At 45.7% G+C, this 27553-nt stretch overlaps 1 protein-coding gene across 18 annotated transcripts in view; it reads right to left on the bottom strand.

The window, feature by feature from the left end:
- ABLIM2 (actin binding LIM protein family member 2) overlaps positions 1–27553 on the bottom strand; it is a 308934-nt gene that overhangs the window by 80660 nt on the left and 200721 nt on the right. For 14 of the 18 annotated variants that reach the window (XM_038744827.1, XM_038744831.1, XM_038744830.1 and 11 more), the window contains 2 exons: positions 13517–13618; positions 11152–11205 (listed from right to left, as the gene is read on the bottom strand). The exons of 3 other annotated variants lie outside the window; for them this stretch is intronic. In XM_038744827.1, coding sequence (XP_038600755.1) covers positions 11152–11205; positions 13517–13618 — 156 coding nt within the window. The remainder of the gene's footprint in view (positions 1–11151; positions 11206–13516; positions 13619–27553) is intronic. One more of the 18 variants, XM_038744836.1, reaches the window with a different exon arrangement.

The following is a 27553-nucleotide window of genomic DNA, read 5'->3' as shown; positions in this document are numbered from 1 at the left end:
CACCAAGCTTTCTCCAACGATGGAAAATTCAGTTCAATTCAATCATATTTATTGAGCACTTACTGCGTGCAGAGCACTACACTAAACTCTTGAGAGAGTACAATATAACAATAAACAGTGACATACCTGGCTGTCAAAATGTTTATTCTTTGAAAGAAGGCTTGAGTGCAATCTTCTACAGTTAGCTAATGGAGTTTCTCACCAGTTGTGGTTGAACCACGAGATTATAGCAGGAGCGTAAAAGGAGACTTCCTTTCCTCTGGAGAGTTACACTACCCAGAATGTAAAATCAGGGTTCAGTAAAGTGCAAGATGCTTCTCTCACGAGGAGGGTCTGTTTCTATTTGGAGACTGTACGGCCTAGTGGAAAGAGCACAGGCCCGAGAGTCAGAGGACCTGGATTCTAATCCCAGCCCTGCCACTTAATTCATTCAATCGTATTTATTGAGCGCTTACTGTGTGCAGAGCACTATACTAAGCGCTTGGGAAGTACAAGTCGGCCACTTGCCTGCTTTCTGACCTTGGACAGGTCATTTAACTTCTCTGGGCCTCAGTTTCCTCATCTGTAAAATGGGGATTTAATATCTGTGTGCCACCTGATAATCTTGAATCCACCCATGTCTTTGAAACAGTGCTTGGCATACAAGCACTGAAATGCCACAATACCACAACCGATCAATCAGTGGTATTTATTGAGTGCTCACTGTGTGCAGAACATGTACTAAACAATCGGGAGAGTACAATATATAACAGAATTATTAGACAACTGCCCCGGCCATAACTATCATACAGTTTAGAGGGATGAGTTTACAGTCTAGAGGGATTATTATCATCATTATTATTATTTTCAATCAATCAATGATATTCACTAAGTGTTCACTGTGTGCAGAGCACTGTAATAACGATAATAATGTCATTTATTAAGTGCTTACTATATGCAAAGCACTGTTCTAAGTGCTGGGGAGATTATAAGGTGATCAGGTTGGGACTGTCTCTATATGTTGCCAATTTGTACTTCCCAAGCGCTTAGTACAGTGCTCTGCACATAGTAAGCGCTCAATAAATACGATTGATGATGATGATGATCAGGTTGTCCCATGGGGGACTCACAGTCTTAATCCCCATTTTACAGATGAAGTAACTGAGGCCCAGAGAAGTTAAGTGACTTCTCCAAAGTCACACAGCTGACACTTAGCAGAACTGGGATTAGATCCCATGACCTCTGACTCCAAAGCTTGGGCTCTTTTCCACTGAGCCACGCTGCTTCTCATCACTAAACCCTTGGGAGAGTACAATATAACAGAATTGGCAGACACATTCCCTGCCCAAAATGAGTTTACAGTCTAGGGGGATTATTATCTTTCTTCTTATTATTATTATTAATCAATCAATGGTACTTATTGAGTGCTTTCTATGTGCAGAGTACTGTACTAAGCACTTGAGAGAGTAGATTTTTCAGCAGAATTAGCAGGCACATTTCCTGCCCATATTATCATCATCATCATCATCATCATCATTATCATTATTATTATCTGTATTATTTATCATTACTATTATGAGTGGAGTCCAGAAAACAGGACTGCCAATCTTGCTTCAGTTCCTGCAGCTCTGACATCCCTGGATATGATGGAGGATGGTGTCCCTGGGAATCTGGACATATCCCTTGGTGACCTCATTCGCTCCCACGGCTTCAACTATCATCTCTACGCTGATGACACCCAAATCTACATCTCTGCCCCTGCTCTCTCCCCCTCCCTCCAGGCTCGCATCTCCTCCTGCCTTCAGGACATCTCCATCTGGATGTCTGCCTGCCACCTAAAACTCAACATGTCTAAGACTGAACTCCTTGTCTTCCCTCCCAAACCCTGCCCTCTCCCTGACTTTCCCATCTCTGTTGACGGCACTACCATCCTTCCCGTCTCACAAGCCCGCAACCTTGGTGTCATCCTCGACTCCGCTCTCTCATTCACCCCTCACATCCAAGCCGTCACCAAAACCTGCCGGTCTCAGCTCCGCAACATTGCCAAGCTCCGCCCTTTCCTCTCCATCCAAACTGCTACCCTGCTCGTTCAAGCTCTCATCCTATTCCGTCTTGACTACTGCATCAGCCTTCTCTCTGATCTCCCATCCTTGTGTCTCTCCCCACTTCAATCCATGAAGTATGGCTTCATGCTGCTGCCTGGATTGTCTTTGTCCAGAAATGCTCTGGGCATGTCACTCCCCTCCTCAAAAATCTCCAGTGGCTACCAATCAATCTGCGCATCAGGCAGAAACTCCTCACCCTGGGCTTCAAGGCTGTCCATCCCCTCGCCCCCTCCTACCTCACCTCCCTTCTCTCCTTCTCCAGCCCAGCCCGCACCTTCCGCTCCTCAGCTGCAAATCTCCTCACCGTCCCTCGTTCTCGCCTGTCCCGCCGTCAACCCCCGGCCCACGTCATCCCCCTGGCCTGGAATGCCCTCCCTCCCAGCAGCCTCCAAGTTAGCTCTCTTCCTCCCTTCAAGGCCCTACTGAGAGCTCACCTCCTCCAGGAGGCCTTCCCACACTGAGCCCCCTCCTTCTTCTCCCCCTCGTCCCTCTCTCCATTCCCCCGTCTTACCTCCTTCCCTTCCCCACAGCACCTGTATATATGTACATATGTTTGTACATATTTATTACTCTATTTATTTATCTATTTATTTTACTTGTACATATCTATTCTATCTATTTTATTTTGTTAATATGTTTGGTTTTGTTCTCTGTCTCCCCTTTCTAGACTGTGAGCCCACTGTTGGGTACGGACTGTCTCTATATGTTGCCAACTTTTACTTCCCAAGCACTTAGTACAGTGCTCTGCACACAGTAAGCGCTCAATAAATATGATTGATTGACTGATTGATTGATATCTGATGCCTTAGAGCAGAGTTTCCAGAAGAAAACTGGCTTCAGGCTTTTCAGATAGACCCTCAAAATTTTAAGACCTGGGTGAAATCTGGAAATGACACCCCCAAAAAAGGTACACACTGATGAGTTTCACCAAATCTAATAGCCCCTACTCCATCCTAACATTCCTCGACCTCTCAGCTGCCTTCAACACTGTTGACCACCCCCTTCTCCTGGAAACATTATCCAAACTTGTCTTCATTGACTCTGTCCTCTCCTGGTTCTCCTCCTAGCTCTCTGGCCGCTCCTTCTCAGTCTCCTTGGCGGGCTCCTTCTCTGCTTCCCCACCCTCTAACTGTGGGGGTCCCTCAAGGTTGAATTTTGGGTCCCCTTCTATTCTCCATCTGTCCCCACTCACTTGGGGAACTCATTCGCTCCCAACGGCTTCAACTCCCACTTCTATGCAGATGACGCCCAAATCTCCATCTCCAGCCCTGATCTCTCTCCCTCTCTGCAGTCTCTCATTTCCTTCTGTCTTCGGGACATCTCTACCTAAATGTCCCACGGATACCTGAAACCTAACATGTCCAAAACAGTACTCCTCATCTTCTCACCTAAACCCTGTCCTCCTCTCATTCAGTGTGGCTCAGTGGAAAGAGCACGGGCTTTGGAGTCAGGGGTTGTGGGTTCAAATCCCGGCTCTGCCACTTGTCAGCTGTGTGACTCTGGGCAAGTCACTTAACTTCTCTGGGCCTCAGTTACCTCATCTGGAAAATGGGAATTAAGACTGTGAGCCCCCTGTGGGACAACCTGATCACCTTGTAACTTCCCCAGTGCTTAGAACAGTGCTTTGCACATAGTAAGCGCTTAATAAATGCCATCATTATTATTATTATTATTCATCCATTCTTTCAATCGTATTTATTGAGTGCTTACTGTGTGTAGATCACTGTACTAAGTGCTTGGAAAGTACAATTTGGCAACAGATAGAGACAGTCTCTACTCAACAATGGGCTTGACTTTCCTATTGCATAGACTACACCACAATTCACCCTGTCTCACAAGTTCGCAACCTTGGCAAGATCCTAGACACATTTTTCTCATTCAACCTATATATTTGGTCCATTACAGCATCCTGTCAGTTTTACCTGTTTCTTCTGCCAATGCGCTTGCATTCTACCTGGGTGGATAGGGTCAGAAGAGCAGGTTCTAAATCCCCAACAGCCTTTTATCCAAAACACACAGTGCAAACATGAGTAACAGCAGAACTGAATCTGGTCAGATTCCTCTAGACCAAAGGTTGGTCAACTCAGCGAGCTCTCCTGGAAAAAGCACAGGCCTGAGAGTCAAAAGATCTGGGTTCTAATTCCAGCTCCACCACGTCTGCTTTGTGACCTTGGACAAGTCATTTCCTTTCTCTGAGTCTCCGTTACCTCATCTGTAAAAAGGGGATTAAGACTATGATCCCCACGTGGGACAAAGGCTGTGTCCAATCTGTCTACCTTGTATCTACGCCAACGCTTAGAACAGTGCCTGGTACATAGTTAGTGCTTAACAAAGACCATTAAAAAGACCCAGAAACTATAACACCCCATTCTCAAATGGCAAAGAAACGGCAATGTTGGATGTGGGGAAACTTTGGAAAGACCCTTGGAATGACCAAAGGTCACATCCTCTCTGATCTCCCATCCTCCTGTCTCTGCCCATTTCAGTCTATACTTCACGCTGCTGCCCGGATCATCTCTGTGCAGAAACGCTCTGGGCATGTTACTCCCTTCCTCGAAAATCTCCAGTGGCTACCAGTCAACCTACGCATGAAGCAAAAACTCCTCACTCTCGGCTTCAAGACTGTCCATCCCCTGGCCCCCTCCTACCTCACCTCCCTTCTCTTCTTCTCCAGCCCAGCCCGCACCCTCCGTTCCTCTGCCACTAATCTCCTCACCGGGCCTCGCTCTCGCCTGTCCCGCCATCGACCCCCGGCCCACGTCCTCCCCCTGGTCTGGAATGCCCTCCCTCCGCACATTCGCCAAGCTAGCTCTCTTCCTCCCTTCAAAACCCAACTGAGAGCTCACCTCCTCCAGGAGGCCTTCCCAGACTGAGCCCCCTCTTTCCTCTCCCCCTCCCCATCCCCCCTGCCCTACCTCCTTCCCCTCCCCACGGCACCTGTACATATGTTTGTATGGATTTATTACTCTATTTCACTTGTACATATTTACTATTCTATTTATTTTGTTAATGATGTGCATCTAGCTTTACTTCTATTTATTCTGATGACTTGACACCTGTCCACTTGTTTTGTTTTGTTGTCTGTCTCCCCCTTCTAGACTGTGAGCCCGTTGTAGGATAGGGACCATCTCTATATGTTGCCAACTTGTACTTCCCAAGCACTTAGTCCAGTGCTCTGCACACAGTAAGGGCTCAATAAATACGATTGAGTGAATGAATGAATGAATGAATCTCCTCCAAGAGGCCTTCCCCAATTAAGCCCTCTTTTTTCCCAGCTTGCTTCCCCTTCTGCTCCATCCACAAACTTGGATCTCTGACTTTTGGACATTTGATATTCACCCCACACCCAATCTAACAGCCCTTACGTACAAATCTTCAAATTCTATATTATAAATGACTTAGTCATAGTCATGCCAGTGTCCCCCTCTAGACTGTCAGCTCCTTAATGGAATTTGTCTGCTAATTCTCTTGTACTCTCCCAAGCACTTAGTACAGTGCTTTGCTCATAGTAAGCGCTCGATAAATACCACTGATTGTTTGATCAGACTTCCTAGTGAAGGGTCTCCCTAATTTCAGCCTGTCTTCCTAAAGAGCAGAGATTCTGCTTGAAAAGAAGCCTGCCTTAAGGGAAAATAGCTTTGTAGTCGGGCTACAGGGTGGTACTTCATACACGTTCACAACTTTCCTCTGACACCGCAACACAGCATTACATCTAGGTAGCTGGGCCTAGAGCCCAGGACGATGAGTCAAAGGACCTGGGTTCTAATCCTGACTCCGCCACTTGTCTGCTGTGGGACCTTGTGCAAATCTCTCCCCTTCTCTGTACCTAAGTTACCTCATCTGTAAAATGGGGATTGAGACCATGAGGCCCCGTGGGAGAGGGGTTGTGTCCAATCTATTACTCTATTTATTTATGTATTTTATTTGTGCATATTTATTCTATTCATTGTATTTTGTTAATATGTTTTGTTTTGTTCTCTGTCTCCCCCTTCTAGACTGTGAGCCCACTGTTGGGTAGGGACTGTCTCTATATGTTGCCAACTTGTACTTTCCAAGCGCTTAGTACAGTGCTCTGAACACAGTAAGCTCTCAATAAATATGATTGAATGAATGAATGAATGAAATTCGATTGGCTTGTATCAACCCCAGTGCTTAATACAGTGCCTGGCACATAATAAGTGCTTCACAAATACAACAATCCATTTCGTTGTCACCTTCTGTCATAAATGTGTAATCAAAACGTGTTCTGGCAGACCCAGTGACAATTCTCTCCCCTAAATCCCTTTTCAGGAGCCATCATGCTCCTCTAGACATCATACCCACCTGCACTTACAGAATTTAGAGTTGTCCTGGGGTAAGTGCTTAGTACAGAGCTCTGCACACAGAAAGTACTCAATAAATACAATTGAATGAATTTTTATGCCACTTCACACTTTATGCCATTTAGCAAATACCATAATTATTATTATTATTATTATTATTGGGCACACACGCCATCTCATCTCTAGCACTTGTACAATCTACAACCCTGCTGACTCTGAAATTCCCATCTACAACTCCAATCTCCTGTCCTGCTTTAGAACGTCATCTCTCCCCATGAATCTGTCTCCCACCCCATCTGCTCATCCTTTATCCCTAGATTCTTAAATTCTTATTCATAGAGCTGGTCTACTTCCCAAATTTGTACTTTTCCCTAGCATTTAATGCGGTTCTTTGCCCACAGTAGGTGTTTAGTCCAACACTATTACTGCTACTGAAAAATACTGTAGCCTTTTTCAATAATGGCAACAGATGACCAAAAGATGACCAAAGGAAATGTGAACACTCTGAATCTATTTCCATGATAAACCAAGCACACTTTCAACACCCAAGTTCCATCATTTTACTACAGAAAACCTGATGGTTAAAAATGAATCCTCTTCCTTAGTCACCAGAGTGTCATTGGGGCTTATTTTTCTTGACAGTTTGATTACATGTAGTACTTGCATGAGAAGAAGTGTGGCTCAGTGGAAAAGAGCCCGGGCTTTGGAGTCAGAGGTCATGGGTTCAAATCCCGACTCTGCCAACTGTCAGCTGTTTGACTTTGGGCAAGTCACTTAACTCCTCTGTGCCTCAGTTCCCTCATCTGTACAATGGGGATTAAGACTGTGAGCCCCTCGTGGTACAACCTGATCACCTTGTATCCTCCCCAGTGCTTAGAACAGTGCTTTGCACATAGTAAGCATTTAATAAATGCCATTATTATTATTACTACTTTTTTCCCTCTGATTAAATTAATATTCATTCTTTCATTCAATCATATTTATTGAGTGTTGATCACTGTACTAAGTGCTTGGAAGAGTCTAATAGCCAATAAGCAGACGTGCCCTTCCCATGAAGGGCTTACAGTCTAGAGGGGGAGACAGATATTAATAGCAATAAATAAATGACAGATATGGATATAAGTGCAATGAATAAAGGGAACAAGTCATACGCTGGAGAAACAGCATGACCCGCCCCTTTCTTTTCATCCGAGAGAAGAGGAAGCAGCATGGCTCAGTGGAAAAAGTGTGGGCTTGGGAGTCAGAGGTCATGGGTTCTAATCCCGCCTCCGCCACTTATCAGCTATGTGACTGTAGGCAAGTCACTTCACTTCTCTGGGCCTACAGTTACCTCATCTGTAAAATGGGGATTAAGACTGTGAGCCCCATGTGAGACAACCTGATTGCCTTGTATCTACCCCAGTGCTTAGAACAGTGCTTGGCACATAGTAAGTGCTTAACAAATACCAAAATTATTATTATTATTATTATCCAAATGCTCCTTTCGCTCCTCAAATTCACTGCCTTCCTGCTCCTCCCCACCTCACCCACCAAACACCTTAGAGCATAGCCTTGGGAGTCAGAAGACGTGGGTTCTAATCCCAGCTCTGCCACTTGCCTGCTATGTGACTTCGGGCAAGTCAGTTCTCTGGGCCTCAGTTCCCTCATCTTTAAAATGGGGATTCAGACTGTGAGCCCCACGTGGGACAATCTGATTGCCTCATATTTACCCCAGTGCTTGACACATAGTAAGCATTTAGCAAATACCATAGTTATTACTATTATTATTGGACACACACTCCATCTCATCTCTAGCGATTGTACAATCTACAGCCCCGCTGACTTTGAAATTCCCATCTACAACTCCAACCTCCTGTCCTGCTATCTTCTCCTGAACACCCCATTCTCCACGAATCTGTCTCCTCTCCCCAGATCTCCACCCGAGAAACCACCAATTTCTTGACCATTCCGATTTTACAAAATCATCATGTCCATTCCCATTCCATAGCCTCTCTTGACACACAAATTCACACACTGGTTCCATCCCTTTCTCTGAATGTAAGTCCCTCACTCCCGTCTCTTGGTCGATCTTGAATCACCAACCCACAGCCCTGGATCGTCTCCGCAGTCAGCTTCTTCCACTCATAATAATAATAATAATGGTATTTGTTAAGCACTTACTATGTGCCAAGCACTGCTTTTAAGCACTGGGGTAGATATGAGGTAATCAGGTTGTCCCACAAGTCTTAGTAAATAATAATAATAATGGCATTTGTTAAGCATTTCCTGTGTGCAAACCATTGTTCTAAGCACTGGGGAGGATACAATGTGATCTGGTTGTCCCACGTGGGGCCCACAGTTTTAATCCCCATTTTACAGATGAGGTAACTGTGGCGCAGAGAAGTGAAGTGACTTGCCCAAAGTCACAAGGCTGACAACTGGTGGAGATGGGATTTGAACCCACGACCTCTGCCTCCCAAGCCTGTGCTCTTTCCACTGAGACACATGAGGTAACTGAGGCCCAGAGAAGCTAAGTGACTTGCCCAAAGTCACACAGCAGGCAAGTGAAGGAGCCGGGATTAGAACCCACATCTTCTGGCCACGTCAGACCCACGTCATCCCCACGTCACGACATGACCCACATCATCCCCCGGGCCTGGAATGCCCTCCCTCTGCCCCTCCGCCAAGCTAGCTGTCTTTCTCCCTTCAAGGCCCTGCTGAGAGCTCACCTCCTCCAGGAGGCCTTCCCACACTGAGCCCCTTCCTTCCTCTCCCCCTCGTCCCCCTCTCCATCCCCCCATCTTACCTCCTTCCCTTCCCCACAGCACCTGTATATATGTATATATGGTTGTACATATTTATTACTCTATTTATTTATTTATTTATTTATTTTACTTGTACATATCTATCCTATTTATTTTATTTCGTTGGTATGTTTGGTTCTGTTCTCTGTCTCCCCCTTTTAGACTGTGAGCCCACTGTTGGGTAGGGACTGTCTCTATGTGTTGTCAATTTGTACTTCCCAAGCGCTTAGTACAGTGCTCTGCACAGGGTAAGCACTCAATAAATACGATTGATTGATTGATTGATTCTGGCTCCAAGCCCGGGCTCTTTTTACTAAGCCACGCTGCTGGTGGAAATCCCGACATCAGGCTAACCTTGTCCATTTCAAACTCATCCTCACCTGCTTTAATTCCTCCCTCTCTTCTACCCAACAACAATATTTCTCCTACTGCTCTCCTACTACAACCCAGAGTGAACACTTCGCTCTTCTAATGCCAACGTACTCACTTGAACTCTATCTCATCTATTATAATAATAATAATAATAATGGCATTTATTAAGCGCTTACTATGTGCAAAGCACTGTTCTAAGCGCTGGGGAGGTTACAAGGAGATCAGGTTGTCCCACGTGGGGCTGACAGTCTTCATCCCCATTTTACAGATGAGGGAACTGAGGCCCAGAGAAGTGAAGCGACTTGCCCAAGGTCACACAGCAGTCTTCAACCTCTCATCCGTGCCCTGCTTCTGGTCTGGAATGCCTTCCCTCTTCATATCTGACCGACAATGGCTCTCCTCCACCTTCAAAGTCTTATCGAAGGCCCATCTCCTCCAAGAAGCCTTCCTTGAATAAGCCCTCATTTCCTCTTTTCGTACTCTCTTCTGTGTCACCCTTGCGCTTGCATTTCCTCCTTTAATTCACCTTTCCCTCAGCCCCATAGGACCTATGTACATCACTGTAATTTTTGATTTTGCATTAATATATTTCTTAACTTGTACTTCCCAAGTGCTTAGTACAGTGCTCTGCACACAGTAAGCGCTCAATAAATACGATTGATTGATTGATTGATTCTTCTCCTAGACTGTAAGCTCACTGTTCACAGGGAAAGTGTCCACTAACTCTTTTATATTGCTTGCATTCTCCCAAGCACTTAGTACAGTGCTGTGCACACAGTAACGGCTCAATAAATACGATTGACTGATTGATTGACTGAATTACTGTTATTATACTAGTATCATCACTACTACAGAAGCAGCGTGGCTTAGTGGAAAGATCCCGGGTTTGGGAGTCAGAGGTCATGGGTTTGAATCCCGGCTCTGCCGCTTGCCAGCTGTGCGACCTTGGGCAAGTTATTTAACTTCTCTGTGCCTCAGTGACCTCATCTGTAAAATGGGGATGAAGACTGTGAGCCCCACGTGGGACAACCTGATTACCCTGTTTCTATGCCAGATTTTTGAACAGTGCCTGGCACATAGTAAGCGCTGAACAAATACCAACATTATTATTATTATTACTACTATCACTACAACTGCTACTACTAAGACTCCTATTATTATTTTTAACCTCACCCTGGAAGGCATGTAGGTAGGTGGGGGCCCAGATTATTTACTCCATTTGGGGGAAACAAGAATTTGTTTTCTTCAGAAAGCAATTCATTTTCCTCTTCCTGGTAAAATCAGACTGACTACACTTTACCGAACACATTAGGATAAGGTTTTTCCTCAATCTCCAGCCAAATTCCAATTCCCCAGTACCATCAACAGAAACCCAGCTAGTCAGATGTTTGTGTGTTGATACTTCATTGGTGGCTCACTTAAAGAACATGTTTTCTAGGTGCTATTTAGGAATTTACATTTCACGCCCAGTGTGGCTGAGGGATTTGGCAGGGGAGGGAAGTAAATGATTCTAAGACGATTATCAAAGCGGTAAATGTGCATTTAAGACCACGAGCACAAAGACTGCAGCAAAAGAAAAGCAGACTGTACCATGCTGTCTGTAGATAGGGGGTTTTCTATAGATGTTATCTTTTACTCCAGACTCTGAAGAAGAGGAGAGAAAAAGGACAGAATAAAAGAGTAAGCAAGCAGTTTTTGTGCTTTCCCCATGAATTTATTTTCAACAGAAACAGCTTTATTCCCTCCAAAATTATAAATCTACATCCGTCTTCGAAGTCGATTTATTAAGCACCCTCGGATCAAGGCTCAGGACTAGAATCATTTGGCATATCTCCTTTAGACTGTGAGCTCGTTGTAGGGAGGAAATGTCACTATTCAGTGCTGTGGTGCACTTTCCAAAGCGTTTAGTACAGTGCTGTGCGCACAGCAAATGTTCAAGAAATGCGATTGAATGAATGAATATGGGAGCAGGATTTAGCATTCATCGTTCACCAATGGCTGGGAAACCGCCCCAGATATTCAGCTAGCGTTTAGTACAGTGCTCTGTATGGAGTAAGAGCTCAATAAATATCAATGATGGATAAGCTAGTAATGAACAAGGCTAAGAAGCATGAGGCTACCAAAAACTTTCCTGTCGCAGGCCAGAATCGAACAAACTGACTCCATCAGAATTCTCATTTCATCCAATTCTGTTCTCTCTAGACTGGAAGCTCATTGCGGGCAGGGAATAATAATAATATTTGTTAAGCGCTCACTATGTGCCAGGCACTGTACTAAACACTGGGGGAGATACCAGCAAATCACGTCGGATGCAGTCCCTGTTCCTCAGAGGGCTTACGGTCTTAAATCCCTATTTTACAGATGAGGTAACTGAGGCACAGAGAAGTCAAGTGACTTGCCCAAGGCCACGCAGCAGACGAGTGGTGGAGCGGCATTCGAATCAGTGACCTTCTGAATCCCAGGCCCCGCTGCTAACCTGTCTACCATCTCTGTTAGAGAGTTCTCTCCCAAATGCTTAGTACAGTGCTCTGCACACAGTGAGCGCTCAACAAAGATGACTGATTGACAATTCAGTGCTCTGCACAGCGTAAGCGCTCAATAAATACCATCGATTGATTGACTATACTATCACTTGACTTGGGGGAACTTGAAAAAACACAAAGCTGTTGATGTTTGCACCGAAACGAGCACCTTTACTCTTCAGAGGGGGTTTGCTAATTCTGTTGTACTACCAATCAATTGATGGTATTTACTGAGCGCTTACCAGGCCTGGGAGTTAGAAGGACCTGGGTTCTAATCCCTGCTCTGCCATTTGTTTGCTGTGTGACCTTGGGCAAGTCACTTCACTTCTCCGGGCCTCAGTGACCTCATCTGCAAAATGAGGAATTGAGACTGCGAGCCCCATGTGGGACAGGGACTGCGTCCAATCCAACTGGCTTGTATCCACGCCAGTGTTTAGTACAGTGCCTTGCACGTAGTAAGCACTTAAGAAATGCCACAAGTATTATTACTAAGCGCTTGGGAGAGTACAATATGAAAAGAAACAGACATATTCCCTACCCAAAATGAGCTTGCAGTCTAGAGGGGGAGACAGGAATGATTAGGTAGTTTATAATGTATTAAAAATAAACATCAATAGGAATAAATAGGTAGTTGATAATAATAATGATAATAATGACAGCATTTGTTAAGCGCTTACTATGTGCAAAGTACCGTTCTAAGCACTGGGGAGGGTACAATCAATCAATCAATCGTATTTATTGAGCGCTTACTGTGTGCAGAGCACTGTACTAAGCGCTTGGGAAGTACAAGTTGGCAACATATAGAGACAGTCCCTACAAGGTGTCTCCCCCTTTTAGACTGTCTCCCCCCCTTTTAGACTGTGTCTCCCCCTTTTAGACTGTGAGCCCACTGTTGGGTAGAGACTGTCTCTATATGTTGCCAATTTCTACTTCCCAAGCGCTTAGTACAGTGCTCTGCACATAGTAAGCGCTCAATAAATACGATTGATGATGATGATGATGATCAGGTTGTCCCACGTGGGGCTCACGGTCTTAATCCCCATTTTACGGATGAGGTAACTGAGGCCCAGAGAAGTTAAGTGACTTGCCCAAGGTCACCCAGCTGACAATTGGCGGAGACTGGATTTGAACCCATGACCTCTGCCTCCCAAGCCCGTGCTCTTTCCATTGAGCCAAGCTAAGGTATAATATATTCTTTAAAGATAGGTACCTCCTACATTCATGTCCCTCTCCCAAGCTCCTCGAGGCACATAGCGAGTGCTCAATAAGTACCACTGAACGATTCACCGACGGAGGCGGCTTTTCAGAAGGACGGAAGAGGTTTCCCACCTGATTTCACACAGCAAGCGTGGCGAGCCGAGATGGAGCCGGAGAGGGCGGAAGGAAGGGATGGAAGGAAGGAGCAGGGAAGAGCTGAGCTCTGGAAGGCCTACCTGGGACATGGAAGTGGCGCGGAGCCTGCTGGTAGCTGGAAGGCGAAGATTTGCTCTCTGAGTACATGGACAAACTTGGGGTGCTGCGACCACTTTCGCTGCCTCGGGTGCGAAGAGCAAAGAAAGCAGATAAAAGACAAGGCAACGGGGAGAAAAAAAGGCAGAGTCTCTCACGCATCCAAGCCTCCTTGAAACGGGTCCGATCTCTTAAACCTGGGACGGGTCAAACTCCCGAGGGATTGGGGTGGTTTGCTAACCCGACGTTTACGACGTGAAAGCTAAAATTTGTTGCCTGTTGCAGAGTTGGAAACGTGCCGTTGGAAAATAGAAGATGTGGCTCTTCTGTTCTCTGTCTCCCCCTTCTAGACTGTGAGCCCACTGTTGGGTAGGGACCGTCTCTATAAGTTGCCAATTTGTACTTCCCAAGCGCTTAGTACAGTGCTCTGCACACAGTAAGTGCTCAATAAATACGATTGAATGAATGAATGAATGAATGAATGGCATTTATTAAGTGCTTACTATGTGCAAAGCACTGGTCTAAGCGCTGGAGAGGTTACAAGGTGATCAGGTTGTCCCACGGGGGACTCACAGTCTTAATCCCCATTTTACAGAGGAGGTAACTCAAGCCCAGAGACGTGAAGTGACTTGCCCAAAGTCACACAGCTGACAATTGGCGGAGCCGGGATTTGAACCCGTGATCACTGACTCCAAAGACCGTGCTCTTTCCACTGAGCCACGCTGCTTCTCTGTGGGGTGTAAGCTCCTTGGGGGCAAGGAACGCATCTACCAATTCTATGGGACTGTAATTCATTAATTAATGATGATATTTTTTAAGCGCTGGCTAGGTGCCAGGCACTGTACTAAGCACTAGGGTGGATACAAGTAAATTAAGTTGGACACAGTCCCTGTTCCACGTGGGGCTCACAGTCTCCATCCCCAGTTTAAAGAGGAGGTAACTGAGGCCCAGGGAAGTTAGGTGACTTGCCCAAGGTCACACAGCTGACAAGTGGCAGCGCCGGGGTTAAAACCTTCTGATTCCCAGGCCCGGGCTTTCTCCACTATTCCATGCTGCTTCTCCACACTCCCAAGCACTTAGTACAGTGCTCTGCACACAGTAAGTGCTCGATAAATACCACTGATTGAGTAGTCGGGGCACCGAGCCAACATTTTGTGGCTGTAATTAAGTAGCTGCCTTGGTGTTTATTATTATAGCAGCTGCGCACAGACTTCAGGAAAACCGTTTTTCATCACAAATTACCTGGTAAAAAAATGACTCGTTCTATCGTTCACTTGTAAAAAATGTCAGAAGAGGAGAATGAAGCTGGTATTCTGGGGATTAAAATGGTAAACTGGGGATTAAGATTAGAGAAGCAGCGTGGCTCAGTGGAAAGAGCCCGGGCTTTGGAGTCAGAAGTCATGGGTTCGAATCCCGGCTCCGCCAATTGTCAGCTGTGTGACTTTGGGCAAGTCACTTAACTTCTCTGGGCCTCAGTTCCCTCATCTGTAAAATGGGGATTAAGACTGTGAGCCCCACGTGGGACAACCTGATCACCTTGTATCTCCCCAGTGCTTAGAACAGTGCTTTGCACATAGTAAGTGCTTAACAAATACCATCATTATCATTATTATTATTCTATCTACCCTGGAGGCTAGCACAGCACTTAGGCACAGAGCAAGTGGTTAACATATATCAACATTATCATTAGTATTAGCAGCATGGCCTAGTGGAAAGACTTACAGGCCTGAGAGACAGAGAACTTGGGTTTAATCCTGGCTCCACCACCTGTATGCTGTGTGACCACGGGCACTTCTTTTCACTTCTCTGTGCTTCGGTTACCTCATCGAGAAAATGGGGATTAAGACCGCGAGCCCTATATGGGACAGGGACTATGTCCAACTTGATTAGCTTGTAATAATAATAATAATGGCATTTATTAAGTGCTTACTATGTGCAAAGCACTGTTCTAAGCACTGGGGAGGTTACAATAATAAGAATAATAATAATGGCATTTATTAAGCATTTACTGTGTGCAAAGCACTGTTCTAAGCGCTGGGAAGGTTACAAGGTGATCAGGTTGTCCCACGGGGGCTCACAGTCTTAATCCCCATTTTCAGATGAGGTAACTAAGGCCCAGAGAAGTGAAGTGACTTGCCCAAGGTCACACAGCTGACAATTGGAGGAGCCGGGATTTGAATCCATGACCTCTGACTCCAACGCCCGGGGTCTTTCAAGTCGCCTGGAGGGAAGAAGCCCGCCGGAGACTCTTGTATCTTGTATCTTGTAGCTTGTATCTACCTCACCACTTAGAACAGTGCTTGGAACATAGTAAATGCTTAACGAGTACCATAATTATTATTATTGCTATCTGTGTGACCTTGGGCAAGTCACTTCACCTCTCTGGGCCTCAGTTACCTCATCTGGATAATTGGATTACCTAGGGTCTATCCCAGGCCTTCCCAGACTGAGCCCCCTCCTTCCTCTCCCCCTCCTCCCCCTCTCCATCCCCCCTGCCTTACCTCCTTCCCCTCCCCACAGCAACTGTATATATGTTGGTATGTATTTATTACTCTATTTATTTATTTATTTTATTTGTATACATTTATTCTATTTATTTTATTTTGTTAATATGTTTTGTTTTGTTGTCTGTCTCCCCTTCAAGACTGTGAGCCCGCTGTTGGGTAGGGGCCATCTCTATATGTTGCCAACTTGTACTTCCCAAGCGCTTAGTACAGTGCTCTGCACACAGCAAGCGCTCAATAAATATGATTGAATGAATGAATGAATGAATCAGTGCCTTGCACACAGTAAGCACTTAACAAATATCATCATCATCATCTTCACCTGTTCATAAAGTTCTATTATGGGGCAGCTTTCCTCTTGAGCCACTCATTCACACACTATCAATCATTACACAGAGTGAATGACGATATTCTCTTGCAGTGACTCAAAAAAGTAATTGGGTGAAGTATCGTCAGCCTGGAAAACCAATTCCAAAGCCGTCATGAAGCGTCTTCTCCCACTGACCCTCTGGGTCGATAATCGGGCTCCGTCTTTTTCCCTTGTTAGTTTAGTACAGTGCTCTGCACACAGTAAGCGCTCAATAAATACGATTGATTGATTGGAAGGTCCTGGAGGGCAGAGAACAAGTGTGTTGCTTCTGCTGGACTCAACCAACCGCTCAGCATAGCACTGTTCACGCAGAATACAATTGCCTACAGTGCTCCACACCTTGGAAAACTAAAATAAACAGTGCCCGTTCTTCTATTAACAGCAGCAATTGTTTTGTGCCCATTTTGTTGGATTATCAAGTCTCAGATCTATAATGCCAAAGCCAGATTTATGAAAATGCATCTCCTTAATTTGGCTTTGTGGAAACAGCACAGACTTGGGACGCAGGGGAAATGGGTTCCAATTCTGGCTCTGCCACAGATTAATAATAATAATAATAATAATAATAATAATAATAATATTGGTTACTAATAGTAATTACGGTAATGGCTAAGCAGTTACTACAGGTAAGGCACCGTACTAAGCGCCGGCGAAGTGGTGTAATAATAATAATAATAATAATGGTATTTGTTACTAATAGTAATTATGGTAATTGCTCAGCCGTTACTATGGGTAAGGCACCGTACTAAGCGCCGGGGAAGTGGCCTGGAATAGTGGAAAGTGCCTGGGGTTGGGAGTCAGGGGTCATGGGTTCCAATCCAGGCTACAACACTTGTCAGCTGTGTGACTTTGGGCAAGTCACTTCACTTCTCTGTGCCTCCATTATCTCGTCTGTAAAATGGGGATTAAGCCTGTGAGCCCCACGTGAGAAAACCTGATAACCTTATATCTACCCCAGTGCTTAGGACAGTGCTTGGCACATAGTAAGCGCTTAACAAATACCATCGGTACTATTATTATTATTACAAGGAAATCAGGTTGGACACAGTCCCTGTCCCATGAGGGGTTCACTGTCTTGATCCCCTTTTTACAGATGAGGGAACTGAAGCCCAGAGAAGTAAAGTGACTTGCCCAAGGTCACACAGCAGACAAGTGGCAGAGCCGGGATTAGAACCCACGACCTCTGAGTCCCAGGGCTCTGCTCTACCTACTATTACAGGACCTGCTGGGCGACCTCGGGTAAGTCACTTCTCTGAACCTCATTTCCCTCATCTGCATCATAAGGATTCAATTCCTCTTCTCCCTCCACCTTCAACTGTGAGCCCCATATGGGACCTAACTGTCTTGTATCTACCCCAGCGCTTAGTACAGTGCTCGGCACATAGGACGCACTTTACAAATACCACCATTATTAATAACGTGTACGAGCAATTGGAAGTCACGCCAATTCAACAGTGACGGGAATGTCGCCGTTAATTGTGGTAGTGTACCCTCCCAAGCACTTAGTACATCTCTCTGCACACAGTAAGTGCTCAATAAATATGACTGAATGAATAAATGCCTTTTTTGGTAAAATACAAATAAAGTTCCAGTTATTCTCTAGGCAGTTCTCTTCATTGCGCTCCAGTTTACCAAATAAAAAGCACCAGCTCCTATCGGAGGGTCCAGGGGAGGCGACTCCCTCCGCACATCCACCAACCTAGCTCTCGTCCTCCCTTCAAAGCCCTACTGAGAGCTCACCTCCTCCAGGAGGCCTTCCCACACTGAGCCCCCTTTTTCCTCTCCACCTCCCCATCCCCCCATCTGCCTTACCTCCTTCCTCTCCCCACAGCACCTGTATATATGCTTGTACAGATTTATTACTCTATTTATTTTACTTGTACATATTTACTATTCTATTTATTTTATTTTGTTAATATGTTTTGTTTTGCTGTCTGTCTCCCCCTTCTAGACTGTGAGCCCGCTGTTGGGTAAGGACCATCTCTATATGTTGCCAACTTAGACTTCCTAAGCGCTTAGTACAGTGCTCTGCACACAGTAAGCGCTCAATAAATACGATTGAATGAATGCATGACTGAAAGCGATCCGCTTCAATCGCAGCAGGTTAGCTAAACGTGATTTTTTTTTAATCAAAGGAAAGGTTGACCAAAGAAATCAACTGAGCGTGGATGGAATGAAGTGCCGGTGGAGATGAATGACGTCGGTGCGGTAGCTTTTTAAAGCCAAGAGGTCTTGGGTTTTAGATGGCACCGATTAGCTCCTTCTCTAACAGTGTGTTGATGTGAGGATGAGAGACCAGAGAGGTTGTTGCTGCTGAGATGTGTTTGTGTGTGTGTGTGTGTGTGTGTGTGTGTGTGTGTGTGTGAAGAGAAAGAGAGAGAGCGAGATAGAGACAGAGAGAGAGAGAGAGAGAAAGAGTGTGTGTGTGTGTGTGTGAGATAGAGATAGAGAAAGAGAGAGAGAAAGACAGAAAGAGAAAGAGAGAGAGAAAGAAAGAAAGAAAGAAAGAAAGAAAGAAAGAAAGGAAGAAAGAAAGAAAGGAAGAAAGGAAGAAAGAAAGGAAGAAAGGAAGAAAGAAAGAAAGAAAGAAAGAAAGAAAGAAAGAAAGAAAGAAAGAAAGAAAGAAAGAAAGAAAGAAAGAAAGAAAGAAAGAAAGAAAGAAAGAAAGAAAGAAAGGAAGAGTGTGTGGGTGTGTGTCTGTGTGTGTTTTGCTTTGGGAGGGGTGTCTCTGGGCTCCAGAGCTTTGCACCTGACCAATCTTCATCACGGGGGGGATTACGGGTAATAATAATGATAATAATGATGGCATTTATTAAGCGCTTACTATGTGCAAAGCACATTTCTAAGCACTGGGGAGGTTACAAGGTGATCAGGTTGTCCCACGGGGGCTCACAGTATTAATCCCCATTTTACAGATGAGGTCACTGAGGCCCAGAGATGTGAAGTGACTTGCCCAAAGTCACACAGCTGACAGTTGGCAGAGCAGGGATTTGAACCCATGACCTCTGACTCCAAAGCCCGGGCTCTTTCCACTGAGCCACGCTGCTTCTCTAGCGAAGACCACATCCACTGAGCTTCAGCGGCAAGAGCCTGGGCTTGGGAGTGAGAGGTCGTGGGGTCTAGTCCCGGCTCCGCCACTTAGCTGTGTGACCTTGGGCAGGTCATTTCACTTCTCTGGGCCTCAGTGACCTCATCTGTAAAATGGGGATGAAAATTATGAGCCGCACGTGGGACAACCTGATTACCTTGTCTCTCCCCCAGTACATAGTACTCTCCCTCAATACATACTTATTGAAGTAGCATGGCTCAGTGGAAAGAGTGAGGGCTTGGGAGTCAGAGGTCATGGGTTCGAATCCCAGCTCCGCCACTTGTCAGCTGTGTGACCTTGGGTAAGCCACTTAACTTCTCTGTGCCTCAGTTACCTCATCTGTAAAATGGGGTTTAAGACTGTGAGCCCCAAGTGGAAAAACCTGATCACCTTGTAGCCCCCCCCAGCGCTTAGAACAGTGCTTTGTACATAGTAAGCGCTTAACAAATACCACCATTATTATTATTATAGAACAGTGCTTGGCATGTAGTAAGCGCTTAACAAATACCATTGTTATTATTATTCATTAACCACACTCTCTCCTCACATGGAGAGTGGATCCCGGGAGACTCAATGCGCAGGAATCCAGAATTGGGGAGATCTGAGTGTTTCTCAGCCTTCGTCCTCTGGTTCTGAGGCCCCCGAGGGGCCTTCCCCACTGGACTGGCAGCTCCCTGGGGGCAAGCACCGTGTCTCCTGATTCCACTGCACTCTCCCAAGCGCTTAGTTCAGTGCTCCATTACAGGGTTACCAACTGACCCCATTTCCAGGTTCACTGAGGCCACGGGGGCCTCTTCCTCTCCACCCCAGGCCCCAGAAGAGCAGGGGGAAAGAGAAGCAGCCTGACTTAGTGGAAAGAGCCCGGGCTTGGGAATCAGAGGTCATGGGTTCTAATCCCAGCCCCGCCACCTGTCTGCTGTGTGACTTTGGGCAAGTCACTTCACTTCTCTGTGCCTCAGTTCCCTCATCTGTAAAATGGGGATTAAGACTGTGAGCCCCACGTCGGACAGGGACTGTGTCCAACCTGATTTACTCAGGTCTCTGGGTCTCAGTTACTGCATCTGTAAAATGAGGATTAAGACTGTAAACCTCCTGAACCTGATTACCCTGTATCCCTCCTAGTGCTTAGAACAGTGCTTCGCACATAGTAGACACTTAACAAATTCCATCATCATCATTATTATTATTATTATTATTATTATATCCACCCCAGTGTTTAGTGCAGTTCCTGGAATGTAGTAAGTGCTTAACAAATAATGTATTTAGCATGGCTTAGTAGAAAAAGCCCAGGCTTGGGAGTCAGAGGTCATGGGTTCTAATCCCACCTCTGCCACTTGTCCGCTGTGTGACTTTGGGAAAGTCACTTCACTTCTCTGGGCCTCAGTTTCCTCATCTGGAAAATGGGGATTAAGACTGTGTGCCCCACGTGGGACAACCTAATAACCTTATATCTATCCCAGAGCTTAGAACAGTGCTTGGCACATAGTAAGCGCTTAACAAATACCATCATTATTATTATTATTAGAAAGGTTGCCAAAAATGGAATTGAGAAAGGGAACAATGGATTGCAAGCTCCTTGAGGGCAGGGATCATGTGTATTATACTCTCCCAAATGTCTAGTACAGACTTCTATGCACAGTAACTGCTCAGAGAAGCAGCGTGGCTCAGTGGAAAGAGCCCAGGCTTTGGAGTCAGAGGTCAGGGGTTCAAATCCCGGCTCCGCCAATTGTCAGCTGTGTGACTTTGGGCAAGTCACTTCACTTCTCTGTGCCTCAGTTCCCTCATCTGGAAAGTGGGTATTAAAACTGTAAGCCCCCCGTGGGACAAACTTGTAACCTCCCCAGCGCTTAGAACAGTGCTTTGCACATAGTAAGCACTTAATAAATGCTATTATTATTATTAAACTCCACCTCCCCACCCACCATCCCTCTCATCTCCATCCTTTTCTTTTTCTGTAAATGGTATATGATAAACATTTACTAAGTGGTAAATTATGCTTCTATTTATTTTATTTTGTTAATATGTTTTGTTTAGTTGTCTGTCTCCCCCTTCTAGACTGTGAGCCCACTGTTGGGTAGGGACCGTCTCTAGATGTTGCCGACTTGTACTTCCCAAGCGCTTAGTACAGTGCTCTGCACACAGTTAGCGCTCAATAAATACGATTGAATGAATGAATGAATTAATTAATAATAATAATATTAAGTACCATCAATAGATGTGACTCGGTTGATTGATAAGTACCATAGATTGAGTCTCTCCCAAATGCTTAGTGCAGTGTTCTGTGTAGGACTGGGCAATCCTCAATGAATACCACCGATGGATTGATCGAGCTCACTGAAGGCAGGGAACGTGGCTACCGCCTCTGCTATATTGGACTCTCCCAAACATTTAGCACAGTGCTCTGCACACAGTAAGTGCTCAATAAATAACCGACTGATTGCTCCCGTGAACATCTATTCTAATATGATCTTTAATATGGTACTAAGCGCTTACTACGTGAGAGGAACTATACTAAGCACAGGGATGGATACAAGCTAATCAGGTTGGACACAGTCCCAGTCCAACGCGGGGCTCACAGTCTTAATCCGCATTTTGCAGATGAGGGAACTGAGGCCGGGAGAAGCGAAGTGACTTGTCCAAGGTCACACAGCAGGTAAATGGAGGAACCGGGATTATTACCCGTGTCCTCTGACTCCCAGGCCGGACTGTAGTCACAAGGCCATCATCAATCGTATTTCATCATCAATCATATTTATTGAGTGCTTACTGTGTGCAGAGCACTGTACTAAGCACTTAGGCCACGCTGTCTCTCATCAGAAGCACTTAGTACAGTGCTCTGCCCACAATAAGTGCTCAATAAATACGATTGAATGAATCAGAAGGTAAATTCTATCAAGTAATCAATCAATCAATCATTGTATTTACTGAGCACTGTTCTAAATGCTTGTGAGCATACAGTATAACAGAGTTGGTAGACACGGTTACTTTCCCACACTGACCTCACAGCCTAGAGAAAGCCTAAGGTAGACACGAGAGGAAAAAGAACAGTGTTTGGCACATAGTAAGCGCTTAAGAAACACCAGCATTATTTATAATTAAATATAGAAGATGTCACCGAGAAACTTCACTTAGTGGTTTGAGTGACAGGTTCCATCAGGCTCTGACCTCAGCTTGGAGTTCCGTGTACTTTGATGGCTCATCTACTGAGGATGCCTGTGCAATAATGATGGCATTTTTTAAGCACTTACTATGCGCAAAGCACTGTTCTAAGCGCTGGGGAGGTTACAAGGTGATCAGGTTGTCCCACGGGGGGCTCACAGTCTTCATCCCCATTTTACAGATGAGGGAACTGAGGCCCAGAGAATAATAATAATAATAATGGCTTTTATTAAGCTCTTACTATGTGCAAAGCACTGTTCTAAGCACTGGGGAGGTTACAAGCGGATCAGGTTGTCCCACGGGGGGCTCACAGTCTTCATCTCCATTTTACAGATGAGGGAACTGAGGGCCAGAGAATAATAATGATAATAATAATGGTATTTATTAAGTGCTTACTATGTGCAAAGCACTGTTCTAAGCGCTGGGGAGGTTACAAGGGGATCAGGTTGTCCCACGGGGGGCTCACAGTCTTCATCCCCATTTTATAGGTGAGGTCACTGAGGCCCAGATAATTCCGGCTCTGCCACTTGTCAGCTGTGTGACTTTGGGCAAGTTACTTCACTTCTCTGGGCCTCAGTGACCTCATCTGGAAAATGGGGACTAAGACTGTGAGCCCCACGTGGGACAACCTGATAAACTTTTATCTCCCCCAGCGCTAAGAACAGTGCTTTGCACATAGTAAGCGCTTAATAAATGCTATCATCAGAGAAGTGAAGTGACTTGCCCAAAGTCACACAGCTGACAAGTGCCAGAGCTGGGATTTGAACCCAGGACTCTGACTCCAAAGCCCGGGCTCTTTCCACTGAGCCATGCTGCTTCTCAGGCTGCAACAGACCCAGGCCTGGGAGTCGGAGGACCTGGGTTCTAATCTCACCCCAATTAACTTCTTGAATGGGGATTCAATAGCTGTTCTCCCTCCTCCTTTGACTGTCTGCCCCATTTATTCATTCAATCATATTTATTGAGCTCTTACAGTGTGCAGAGCACTGTACTAAGCGCTTGGGTAGTACAAGTCGGCAACATATAGAGACGGTCCCTACCCAACAGTGGGCTCACAGTCTAGAAGAAGAATAACGGTATTTGTTAAGCGCTTACTATGTGCCAAGCACTGTTCTAAACACTGGAGGTGGGGGTGCAAGGTAATCATGTTGTCCCACATAATAATAATAATAATAATAATAATAATAATAATAATAATGGCATTTGTTAAGTGCTTACTATGGGCAAAGCACTGTTCTAAGTGCTGGGGTAGATACAAGGTGATCAGGTTGTCCCACGTGGGGCTCACAGTCTTAGTCCCCATTTTACAGATGAGCAAACTGAGGCCCAGAGAAGTGAAGTGACTTGCCCAAAGTCACACAGCTGTCAAGTGGCAGAGCCGGAATTCGAACCCATGACCTCTGACTCCAAAGCCCAGGCTCTTTCCACTAAGCCACATTGTTTCTCTTAGGCATGGGGCTCACAGTCTTCATCCCCCATGTGGGAAAGGGACTATAGCAGACTTCGTGATCTTGTTTCTACCCTAGTGCTTGGCACCTAATAAGTGTTTAAAAAACATCACAATCAATCAATTAATGGCATTTATTGAGTGCTTACTATGAGCACTGTACTAAGCGCTTGGGAGAGTACAATACAACAGAATTGGCACATTCTGTGTCCATAACAAGCTTGTTTCTTTTTCTTTTAAATCGTATTTGTTAAGCGCTTACCATGTGCCAGGAAATTTTCGAAGAGCAGGGGTAGGAACAGATAATCAGGGTGGACACAGTCCATGTCACAAATGGGGCCCAGAGTCTTAATCCCCATTTTACAGCTGAGGGAACTGAGGCCCAGAGAAATGAAGTGACTTGCCCAAGGTCACACAACAGACAAGGGGGCAGAGTCAGGATTAGAACCCAGGCTCTTCTGACGCTCACACCTGTGCTCCCAGACATAAATATGAATGTCATTTATAATATATACTTTAAAGATAGGTCATTTATAATATATACTTTAAAGATAGGTACATAAATGCTCAGCTGTGGATTCAGAGTCCTGGGTTCTAGTGAGAAGTGAGAAGCAGCATTGCCTAATGGTAAGAGCCCAGGCTTGGGAATCAGAGGACCTGGGTTCTAATCCCAGCTCAGCTGATTATAATAATAATGATAGCATTTATTAAGCACTAACTATGTGCAAAGCACTGTTCTTGGCACTGGGGAGGTTACAAGGTGATCAGGTTGTCCCATGGGGGCTCCCAGTCTTAATCCCCATTTTACAGACGAGGTAACGGAGGCACAGAGAAGTTAAGTGACTTGCCCAAAGCCATAGAGCTGGTAATTGGCGGAGCCGGAATTTGAACCCATGACCTCTGACTCCAAAGCCCATGCTCTTTCCACTGAGCCACCCTGCAGCTGTGTGACTTTGGGCAAGTCACTTTAATTCTCTGTTCTTGAGTCACCTCATCTGTAATATGGGGATTAAGACTGTGAGCCCCAAGTGGGACAACCTGATCACCTTGTATCCTCCCCAGCACTTAGAACAGTGCTTGGCACATAGTAAGCACTTAACAAATTTCATAATTATTATTTTTATTATTATGATTAGTCCTGGCTCTACCATCAACATGGAGGGGTTGGGATCAGAGAACCACTTTGGGATCCCTTGGGGAGGGCTGGCCAAAGCAGGGAATCCTAATAAATTCATTCATTCAATCGTATTTATTGAGCACTTACTGTGTGCAGAGCACTGTACTAAGCGCTTGGGAAGTACAAATCGGCAACATATAGAGATGGTCCCCACCCAACAACGGGCTCATTATCTAGAAGGGACTAGAATGGTCCAAACCTAATAAATGATAATAATAATAATAATAATAATAATAATAATGGCATTTATTAAGCACTTACTATGTGCAAAGCACTGTTCTAAGCGCTGGGGAGGTTACAAGGTGATCAGGTTGTCCCACGGGGGGCTCACAGTTTCATCCCCATTTTACAGATGAGGTAACTGAGGAACAGAGAAACTAAGTGACTTGCCCAAAGTCACACAGCTGACAAGTGGCAGAGCCGGGATTCGAACCCATGACCTCTGACTCCAAAGCCCGGGCTCTTTCCACTGAGCCACGCGGCTTCTATGCTGCATTATTATAATGATAATAATGGTATTTGTTAAGCACTTACTATGTCCCAAGCACTGCTTTAGTCACTGGGGTAGATAGAAGATAATGAGGTTGGAAACTGTCCCTGTCCCATTTGGGGCTCACAGTCTCAATCCCCATTTTACAGATGTGGGGACTGAGACACAGAAAAGTGAAGTGACTCGTCCAAGGTAACACAGCAGACAAGTGAAAGAGCTGAGATTTGAACCCACGTCCTTTGGCACCCCAGGCCCAGGCTCTGTCCACTAAGCCCCACTGCTTCTTTGGTTGGCTGATAAGGGTGGGGATCAATCAATCAATCAATCATATTTATTGAGCACTTACTGTGTGCAGAGCACTGTACTAAGCGCTTGGGAAGTACAAGTTGGCAACACACAGAGACGGTCCCTACCCAACAGTGGGCTCACAGTCTAGAAGGGGGAGACAGAGAACCAAACAAAACATATTAACAAAATAAAATAAATAGAATAGATATGTACAAGTAAAATAAATGAATAAATAGAGTAATAAATACGTACAAACATATATACATATATACAGGTGATGTGGGGAAGGGAAGGAGGTAAGGCGGGGGGAATGGAGAGGGGGACGAGGGGGAGAGGAAGGAGGGGGCTCAGTCTGGGAAGGCCTCCTGGAGGAGGTGAGCTCTCAGTAGGGCCTTGAAGGGAGGAAGAGAGCGAGCTTGGCGGATGGGCAGAGGGATTGGGGGCATTCCAGGCCCGGGGGATGACGTGGGCCGGGGGTCGATGGCGGGACAGGCGAGAACGAGGTATGGTGAGGAGATTAGCGGCAGAGGAGCGGAGGGTGCGGGCTGGGCTGGAGAAGAAGAGAAGGGAGGGGAGGTAGGAGGTAGGTAGCACCTGTACGTATGTTTGTGCAGATTTATTACTCTATTTATTCCACTTGTACATATTTACCATTCTATTTATTTTGTTAATGAGGTGCATTTAGCTTTAAATCTATTTGTTCTGAGGACTTGACCCTTGTCTACATGTTTTGTTTTGTTGTCTGTCTCCCCCTTCTAGACTGTGAGCCCACTGTTGGGTAGGGGCCGTCTCTATATGTTGCCAACTTGTACTTCCCAAGCACTTAGTACAGTGCTCTGCACACAGTAAGCGCTCAATAAATACGATTGATGATGATGATAGGAGGGGGCGAGGGGATGGAGAGCTTTGAAGCCCAGGGTGAGGAGTGTCTGCCTGATGACTGGGGGTTACTGAGACAATGGCCCCCAGAGTCCCGTGGGCTGGTCCGGCTTGGACAGAGCGCTTCTGCGGGACACTGTGGTGACTGGAGGGCCATAAGATTACAATATCTCAGGAAGGCCTCGGCTGGGACTGCACCCCTGCCCGCCTGATCACTTATGGTGCTCCGAGCCCCAAAAGGAACACGACGGGCAGAGGGTGACAAAGTGCGAACCTCAAGTGCTGGACAGCCCACGTCCTCCCCCTGGACTGGAATGCCCTCCCTCCTCACATCTGCCATCTAGACTGTGAGCCCACTGTTGGGTAGGGACCGTCTCCATATGTTGCCAACTTGTACTTCCCAAGCGCTTAGTACAGTGCTCTGCACACGGTAAGCGCTCAATAAATACGATTGAATGAATCTGCCAAACTAGCTCTCTTCCTCCCTTCAAAGCCCTAGTGAGAGCTCACCTCCTCCAGGAGGCCTTCCCAGACTGAGCCCCCTTTTTCCTCTCCTCCTTCCCCTCCCCAGCACCTGTACATATGTTTATGCAGATTTATTACTCTATTTATTCCACTT

The sequence above is a fragment of the Tachyglossus aculeatus genome, chromosome 4, assembly GCF_015852505.1.
Source record: "Tachyglossus aculeatus isolate mTacAcu1 chromosome 4, mTacAcu1.pri, whole genome shotgun sequence".
Taxonomy (NCBI): domain Eukaryota; kingdom Metazoa; phylum Chordata; class Mammalia; order Monotremata; family Tachyglossidae; genus Tachyglossus; species Tachyglossus aculeatus.
Note: the sequence above shows the minus strand (reverse complement) of the source record. Positions and strands in the feature narration are given on the sequence as shown.